The sequence below is a fragment of the Penaeus vannamei genome, chromosome 29, assembly GCF_042767895.1.
Source record: "Penaeus vannamei isolate JL-2024 chromosome 29, ASM4276789v1, whole genome shotgun sequence".
In the NCBI taxonomy this organism is placed as follows: Eukaryota; Metazoa; Arthropoda; class Malacostraca; order Decapoda; family Penaeidae; genus Penaeus; species Penaeus vannamei.
The window spans coordinates 20,393,834-20,403,833 of record NC_091577.1 but is presented as its reverse complement, the minus strand read 5'-3'; the positions used below and the strand labels follow the sequence as shown (position 1 = coordinate 20,403,833).

General features: G+C 35.0%; 1 protein-coding gene across 1 annotated transcript in view; it reads left to right on the top strand.

Annotated features, from left to right (window-relative positions):
* The first annotated feature begins 8,363 nt into the window (after positions 1 to 8,363).
* The window catches only part of LOC113806401 (glutamate receptor U1), an 18,268-nt gene continuing 16,631 nt past the window's right edge, over positions 8,364 to 10,000 (top strand). Inside the window, exons 1-2 of the mRNA XM_070142432.1 lie at positions 8,364 to 8,642; positions 9,018 to 9,230. Coding sequence (XP_069998533.1) covers positions 8,364 to 8,642; positions 9,018 to 9,230 — 492 coding nt within the window. The remainder of the gene's footprint in view (positions 8,643 to 9,017; positions 9,231 to 10,000) is intronic.

Genomic DNA, 10,000 nt, shown 5'->3' with positions numbered 1-10,000 from the left:
TACTATAGTTCTTTAAGCTATAGATTCTTGTTAGCATCAATCTTAACATTAATTCTATGACCATTCTCAAAAAGCTTGTCACTACTCATTACCACCATCTTAATCACTATCATTACCCCCTCTTACAACCTATTACAACCATAGTCATCATAACCACTCCGACCAGCCACTTAATTGGTCACCATTGATACCATGATACCAAACACCACAACCATTAGATCGTCACCATTTGCTACTATTATTAACTGTAACTATGATTATCAGACATTAACGGTTGTTAAGTTGTTGAATACGTGTAGTTTATTCTTTGGAGTCACTGTATCAAGGTTTTTATTCATTTATTTACTTGCTTTATTTTATCATTAGCATTATTTTATCATGAATGTTATGATTATTATTACTATTATTAGTATGATTATTATTACTATCGTTATTATCATGATTATTATCACTATTATTATGATCAAGATTATTACCATTGTTTATAATAATATCATTACTATTATTATTATGATAATCATTTCTATTATAATTATTATTATAATTATTATTATCATTATCATTATCATCATTATTATTACGATCATGATCATTACCATTATGATTATGATTATTATTACCATTATTATTATCAGACTATAAATACAATTATCACTAAAATCTATTTCATTTGCCATTTTTGTCGCTACTCCTATTAGCATTAAGGGCTAAACTAGCATAATTTCCTCACCCAGTCAACAGGTCGGGACAATGCCCAGCGGCTGACCCCGCCTGCCCTATTCGCACAGGACCTTCCGTGTGTAATTCGGACATCATCTGCGGGCCGGGCGAGAAATGCTGTTTCGACTCCTGTCTCGAATACAGTACTTGCAAGCGTGTTCTCGCATAAATTCCATTTGTCTGCGGGATACATCGTGATGTATGTTGATGGTTGTATCATGAAGTTGTGTTTTCCGATATGTGTATGAACGTGTTGAGACATAAAAGCTATATTATTTCGAATCTTTGTATTGGAAAAGAAACATTACTTATTTTGCACCATTGAAGTATTCGAAACTATATTTGAACGGGTATGTTTGTATATGCTTGTAAACTCAAAACAATAAAGTAGTAAACATTGCTGAATAGTATTTTTGGTTTTCTTAACACAAGCAAACGGACATACATAGACATATAAAGAAGACAACGGTTGCCAAGTGCGGAATTTCTTAAATGTATAATTCTGTATCAAAACATACGTTGTCTTTATTGAAATATATGCCTATGTTATATGCTGTATATACTCATATTATGACGAACGTAACTGAAGGTTTCAGGTATATCTGTTAGTGGGAGAAAGATAAGAGAGATAGAGAGGGCGGGAGGGAGGGAGAGAGAGAGAACAAGAGAGAGGAGAGAGGGAAAGAGAGAGAGCGAGACAGACAGACAGATAGATCGATAGTGTGTGAGATAAATAGATAGAGCTATATAGTTAGATAGATAGATAGAGAGAGAGAGAGAGAGAGAGAGAGAGGGTTGGGGAATGGAGGGAGGTTCGGGACAGACCAGGGGTGAGGGGAGGGGTAGGTGCCGGGCCTGTGGTAGAGGGGGTTGGTGGTTAAGGTATTACTAATTTTTTAGATTTAAAAGATTAAAGATTTTAATTCTAATTCTATTTGTTTCGATGGATATTCTTCGCTGTGACATACTGTCTGTTTTATTTTGCTTCTAAATCTCCCCCTGTGTGCAAGGAATGGCCGGGGTTATACCATTTAGGTCTATATTGACAAGCGTAATTTAAAAAAAATAATAAATAAGTATGGGAAAGAAGGGGAAACCTGTATGTAAGGAAATAGATCGCTTGTTGATATATTAGTATTGGATAATGCCTTTGCTTAAGAGTGAATGAAATATCTATATTAGGAGGGAGAGAGGGAGACCCGACTATAAACATAATGATATTTAGCTTTATTTTGTTGAATATGTACGTGGAAAGATAAACGAATTAGATAGGTAGACAGATAAACAGGGAAATAGACATATACGAGGGAATCAGATTGTTAAATAGGTCGGTAAACAAACTAACAAGACAGGTTAACAGACAAATAAACAAACAGACATAAAGAGAGTCATACCCGAAGGAATGAAATAAACGGGTTGAATAAACAAATATAAAAACAAACAAACAAACAAACAGCTAACACATAACACCAAAGACCAGCACAAAAAGAGAGAAAGAAAAAAGAGAGCAGAAAGATAAAGAAAAAGAAAGAAAAGAGTGAAAAAAGAGAGAGAAGAGAGTGGAAAGAGAGAAAAAAGAGAGCAGAAAGAAAAAGAAAAAAGAAAGAAAAGCGTGAAAAAAGAGAGAGAGAATAAGAGAGTGAGAAAAGAGAGAAAAAAGAGAGTGAAAAGAGAGAGCAAAAAGAAAAAAAGAAGAAAAAGAAAGAGAGCAGAAAGAAAAAAGAAAAGAAGAGAGTGAAAAGAGAGAGCAGAAAGAAAAAAGAAGAAAAAGAAAGACAGAACAGAAAGAAAAAAGAAGAGAAGAGAGTGAAAAATGAGATCAGAAAAAGAGAAAAGAGAGAGAGCAGAAAAAAAGAGAGGAGAAAGAAAAAAGAAAAAAAGAAAAAAAGAGAGCAGAAAGAAAAAAGAAAAAAACAACAAGAAAAAAAAGAGAACCGCAAGGCTGAGATTCACGCGAGGAGCCAGCCAAGAATGAGCAATCAATAGGAGTGTGGTGTGAGGTCTTATGACGAGCTGGGGACAGTCTGTCACCGTGCTTTGGGCGAGGGAGACGTCGCTGCTAAAGCTCCCGAGTGTGTCTTTGCTGCTAAAGGGGTGAAAAAGATTAAAACACTTTTTATTGTGTTCCGTCTATGTAATGAGAAGCGTATTCTCTTATCATTATAATCATTATTATTATTATTATTATTATTATTATCATTATTATTATTATTATAATGATTAGTGTTATTATTATTATTATCATTGCTATCATTATTATTAACGTTATTATCATCATTATTATTGTTATTATCATTATTATTATTGTTATTATTATTATTACTATTACATTGCTATCATTGTTATCAGTATCATTATTATTATCATTATTATTATCATAATCATCGTTATTATATCATTATCACCATCACTTACACTAGTATATTTGGCTTTATTACGAGAACTGGTGTAGGTTAACAGCTAATATATTTTCACTGATAATTAGGAAATTAAAGCTAATTTACTAAATTGAATTCGTTCATGTCTTCTAAAGTCCCTTAAACATGTCAATTTATCTTTCTTTTAAGCTTTAGGTAATGACCTTCCTTGCATTTTTTTCATTTTTTTATTTATTTTTAAATTAAAAGAACTTAGATTAAATCAGAATTAAGTTAAAAGAGTTTAATTCGAATTAAAAATGTAAATTAAACTAAAAGAGTCTGAATTAAACTAAAACTTAAAAGAGAGTTCTAATTAAAATAAAAAAAAAATCTTGCCAAACTTAGCGTCTCAAAAGGGCGTATAACTTGAAAAGTAACTAATTGTTTCTGTTGCTCCTTTCTGTTCTTAGGAATTGGTCTATTTTGCTATTTGTCCATATTATAAAGAGGGTGACTCACGGTTAATCTGCAATTATCCACTAATTCCTGGTCTTTTGCGAGCTGTTGTGGTTATAGATGCGAAGGGTTGTAAATAATCTATATCAAAATCAGGTTAATTAAGTAAGCTAACCTTTAATTATATGATTTATTTTGTATAACATGTATCTGTCTATTCGATGCCGTGTGAATTATTTTCTTGCTGTGACTTGGTGAGAAATCAGAATGTTCGTGATTTCTAAATAGCAATTTAGATCGTGTACCGGAAAGTCGTTTCTGAGAATAACTACAGTTTGTCAGGAAATTAAAGGGACTGCATTGACAACACATATACAGATATACACAGACACCGACGCTTTCTCTCTCTTTCTCTTTCACACACACACACACACACACACACACACACACACACACACACACACACACACACACACACACACACACACACGCACGCACGCACGCACGCACGCGCACATAACGCCCACCCCCTCCCACACACAAGGGTATTTCAGGTCGTGGCATGTCTATACCAATCAAATCCTATTCACAAGGCGACACAAAACAGTCCCTCTGGATTCTCACGCAAAAAAATAGGAAAAGAAAGAAAGAAGAGGAACGATAAAAGACCTAGCGAGGAGCAATTATCTTCGTAAATGATTTCGTGTCTTGTAGATTATGTATGTAGATATGAAACGTAGACGAGCATAGGCTACAACCGCAAGATAGGTCCGATAATTACATCCGGTCCAACAATGGCTGTGTTGAGTAAGAGAGAGAGAGAGAGAGAGAGAGAGAGAGAGAGAGAGAGAGAGAGAGAGAGAGAGAGAGAGAGAGAGAGAGAGAGAGAGAGAGAGAGAGAGAGAGAGAGAGAGAAAGGGGACAGACAGAGAAAGGGAGAGAAAGGAGAGAATTAGAGAGAGAGGAGAAAAGAGAGAGAAAGCGAATGAGAGAAAAAGAAAACGGACAAGCTCCGCAGTTACATGTGTTCTTCCTCTCCAAGGTCGACAAGAAAATTACAGGCTATTTCACTCCTTTACTGAACAATACATCAAAAATTAGTTCCTGGTTTGTGCTACCCGAGTATGCGCCGTCGTCAAAGTGCAAAATAAGTACATACCACACACATACCAGGTGAAAATACTCCTCATACTTTACTGGGGTCATCAACACACTTTTTGCTTCACTATGAGAATTTCAGTGTGATGTTAGATATCCTAGATATTTTTTCGTTTTTTTTAAGTTTTTCGGTATAGAGAAGCCTTGGCCAACAGATATTTATTTAGTTTCGTCCAAAATTAGATGGAAATATGCCGTTCTTATATACACATATATATGTATCTTTTTATTTTTTATTATTTTTCTTCTTGTTTTTTAATGCAGTTGAGACATTTGATGTATAATAGGAAAAATAACAAGAAAGGGGGAAAGAGAAGAAGAAATGGACCAAGAAAGGGTAACTAATAAAGGAAAGGAGATAGAAAAGGGAGAAAAAAGTAATAGGAAGGGAAATACAAAATACAAGAACCCTAATTAAGGGAATTTTATGGGATTAGATTAAGAAGAAAATATACTTAACGTCTGCTTGACTATTTTTTTTCTTTTATATCAAATCTTCCTCCTTATAATCTTCTCATCATTTGTATATAACGTCTGCTTGACTATTTTTTTTCTTTTATATCAAATCTTCCTCCTTATAATCTTCTCATCATTTGTAATTCCTTTTATTTTCTTATTTAAGGACCGTCATTTCATGGACACGCTAGTACCCAGAAGCAGGAGTCCGGAAATTTGTTCAAACAGACAGGACCTGTGGTTGGTCAATAACGTTTGTGTAAATACTGAAAAAGTAATGGTAATAGAGATAATTAGAATGATAATGATACTAAGAAGGATGATAACAGTAGCGATAATGATAACAACCGGTGATGATAATGATAACGATGATAATAATAACGATGATAATGATAACGAGGATGATGATAACGGTTACAATAATGATAATAACGGTGGCAATGATGATAATAGCAAAAATAATGATGGCAAAATTAATGAGAATGATACAAACAACGATATTGTTAATAACGATTCAAATAGTAATTCAGCTGATGAACTGAGAATCATTAAGGTTTAATTCACCAATTGTTAATAACACAATTGGTGATTCAAAAAATATTTTCTCTAACAACCATAATGTGTGATTTTAGCAAAACAACGCTTATTATCATGATCATGTTATACGTAATAAAAATGATGATAATATTGCCCATATCAATATTCTTGATTATAAGACAAATAATAAAGATAATGATACAAAAACATCAATGGTAAATATTACAATAGTTACGACAGGAATGGCATTGTATTTATCAATGAAAGGTCACTGCAATAACTTGGTGAAATGATACTGATGATATTAGTGATAATGATAATAAGAAATAGAATGATGGTAATGATTATGGTGATAATGATAATAACAAAAACAAAAGTGGTAAATAATGGTAATGGCATCAATAGAAATATTAATAAAAGTAATGATAATAATAATAGTGATAATATTAATAACAATGATAATAACAGTTATCATAACAATAACAATAATAATGACATCAATGAAAGCAAGATTGTAATAGTAATATTGATATTGGTAATGTTTATTCAGCCTCTGTACATAGATACAGTTTGACATACACAAATAAAACTAGAATGACTGTGTGTTTGTGTGTGTGTGAGTGAGTGAGTGAGTGTGCGTGTGTGTGTGTGCGTGTATATATGTGTGTGTGTGTGTGTGTGTGTGTGTGTGTGTGTGTGTGTGTGTGTGTGTGTGTGTGTGTGAGTGAGTGAGTGAGTGAGTGAGTGAGTGAGTGAGTGAGTGAGTGTGTGAGTGAGTGAGTGAGTGAGTGTGTGTGATCAGCTATAAACTAGAGAGACATGTCAAGCAGACGAACAGTCAACGCCCACCGCTCCTGAAGAAGTAATTACAGCCCACTAACACATGTCAGCTGATGCAATATTCACAGGGAAAGGACGTCGGTTATTTACCTGACGGTGTAACATCTCGGGTTAGTTCCCTTTGGCTTTTCTCAGGGGAACCGTTAAGAACAACGTCTAACCCGGAGTAATGGGGTTAAACGGTGTCTTTGTTGTGATAATTTTCCCCCCTCCTTTTCGAATATATATTCTGTATGATTGGAACAATGGTGGGTGACATGGGTTTAGGATTAGAAGTGTGTGGGTTTTCCGAAAGCTTAGGTAAATTGCGTGTGAAGTGATTTGCGTTGGAAATATAACACTATTCCGTACGAGCTGATTCTTTATTCCGTTTGTTTATAGTTTCTCTGCTTGCTCTTAAAAATCCCCCCTCTCTACCCCTTCTCTTATTTTTTTCTCTTCTCTTCTTTGATTTTATTTTCGTTTCTTTTTTCTTCTCTTCTCTCTCTCTCTCTCTCTCTCTCTCTCTCTCTCTCTCTCTCTCTCTCTCTCTCTCTCTCTCTCTCTCTTTCTCTCTCTCTCTCTCTCTCTCTCTCTCTCTTGAATTCATATGATGATGATGATACTGCGGTATGATGGTAAATAGGAAGCTATTTTGATAATAATGATAATGATAATAACAATGGTAAAGATAATTATGATAATAGCTATTGTGATGATCATAACAATGAATATATATATTTTTTCAAGGCTCATGTGCTGAAAGTCACTGGCTATCAGTTGAAGAATGCTTTGTGAAGAAATGTATCATCACAATTATGTCATCAGTCAGAGTAATATACGTCACATAAACGTATGCGTAATGCTAATATTGATTATATGACTACTCTAAATATATGACACAGTGATTACATTGTATGAAATTACGCGTGCTACTGTAATGATAAGCCACTTGGTTTCCAACTAGTGGGGCTCATTACTCTGCTTGTAGGTAGCTGGTAGGAGAAATGCTTGTTAAAAGGGTAATCGTATTTGGGAATTGAGATTTAGGATGAACTTGTAGAAACTGCGCAAGGAAAAAAACATTATCATCCTACTAGGGAACGTAAATGTAGATCTGTTTCTGTGATGTTCGCTAAGAGGTGAAGACTATGCCAGAAAAATTAAGTATTTGCAAAAAAGGTCGTTGTGATCGTGTTATTTAGAGGTATGGAATAACAATAAAAAAGGGTTTAAACTATGCTGAGGCAAAAATTGTCTATGAATTTACCATCTGACATCCCATGCTTTGAAATCTGAGTAAGAAATTTTCAAGTAAATGTATTTGAAAAGTGCTTAATAGGTTGTCACACACACACACACACACCTTTTTTGCCTTCTTTATCCCCAAATCTTCCCGATATCCGACGTAACAGACAGTGAAGACTCGAAGGACAGGATTTCTAGACAACGTTGGGCGTGGCGTGGTAATTTATAAGTCATTGTTGTCAGCAGTGTCAGTTCAAAGACAGACTTACCCTATAAGCTCTTCTTAATGGGTAATGCTCACCAGATAACATAGAAAATGAAAAAAATAACTAGAACCTCAGAACTATCTCTATAAAAACAAAGGAACGGCAAGGAAAGTCCTCAGTCTCAACCTATATACTCACCTGTAATCTAAGGAACGGCAACGGAAGTCATCAGTCCCAGCTTATATATCCACCTGTAATGTAAACAACGATCGTTCTCATAAGCAATATGTTGCATATAATAACATGTCTAAATAATGCATTTCGTTAATGCAGACGTACTGTATATAATCTTGACAAAATAGCTGCATTTCATAGATTTAAAGAAGCAGGAATATATATGATGATGGTGTTGGTCCCAATAATCGCCGTTATTAGTGTGATTGTGTGCACCGTCGAAGCACAAAGAAGCATTGCATCACCCTATGTCATCGTTTCGAATAGACAGTTCGATCATCAGAGTGAAATGAATATGGATAGGCTGTCGGAAAGAGTCGGTGCAGCTATCTCGAATCGCCGAGAGATATTCGGGAACCAATCGTCGCAGATTCGAGAGGAATCTAGATTGGATGTTTCCTTCCTGCTTAGAGATGTTGTGGACACGCACCTCCCTGGCTGCCATAAGGTAAGGGTGTTGGGTCTAAATATATTCTTTTGCTTGTCTGTTTATTCATTTTGTATCGCGTACCTTTGCTTATCTCAATCTTGGCCCTTCTTTCTGTTTTAAGTTCTCTTTGGTTGTCTTTTATTCTCATTTTTTCCTCTCTTTCTTCCTTTCTCCTCTCTCTGTCTTCTTTCTCCCTTTCTCCCCCCCCTCTCTCTATATATATACACACATACATACACATATATACATATATTATAATGATATACTCTGTTCTGTACACTAATCATAAAGAAGTGATATATATGACTGATATCAAACATAATAAAATTGATAAAGAAATAGTAATAATAATGAAAAATGCCAAAACTCTGCATCTCAAACCGCCAAACTCAGGTAGTGTTGTACGACTCTGAAGACGAAAATTTGGGAACGAGATTTAGCGACGTCGCCGAGACCCTTCTGCAGGTGTGGGGAGACGCCCTTGTGCTCTGGGAGGTGGACGCCTTCCTGACGACGCCCCCGCCGCCCTTCTTCACCCTCAGGACCAAGCACGTGAGGGCGGACAAGCAATACTGCGTGGCTTTTGTGGTTTTGGCGAGTCTCGAGGTGAGGAATGGCGTCTGAGGTGGAGGGCTTGGATACGTACTGTGCATACAGACGTTCGTGTATATGTGTGTGTGTGTGTTTGTGTGTGTGAGAGAGAGAGAGAGAGATTGTGTGAGCGTGCGTGTGTACGTACAAAAACATACATACATACATGCATATATATATATATATATATATATGTATATATATATATATATATATATATATATATATATATACACATATAATATATATATATATATATATATATATGTATATATATATATATATATATATATATATATATATATCTGTTGCATATAGTGTACACACACACACACACACACACACACACACACACACACACACACACACACACACACACACACACACACACACACACACATACATGCATAGATGCATATAATGAAAAGAAGAGCTAAGACTAAATATCTTTATATCAAATACTACACCAGTGCTAAAGGATCGAACAATTTAAGGATTATGCCATACAACAAAGTAAAAGTAAATGAAAACATATTGAAAATACAAAAAAGTGCAAAGTAAATAATAAGCAACAACCCTACAATGGGGAAATGCTTGTTATGGTCACAGAATCACACCGTGAAACCAGCTGTACGGTCGTTAAGGTTGGTTTTCATCTTATGTATGTAAAGGGATTCTAGAATGGAAGGTCGAGTCTGGTGGATATACTGGACAAAATTTAGAAATCATTGTGAGGGAAGGAGTGGGTTTCCGTTTCTATGAGGTAAGCTATTTCTCTCAAATTT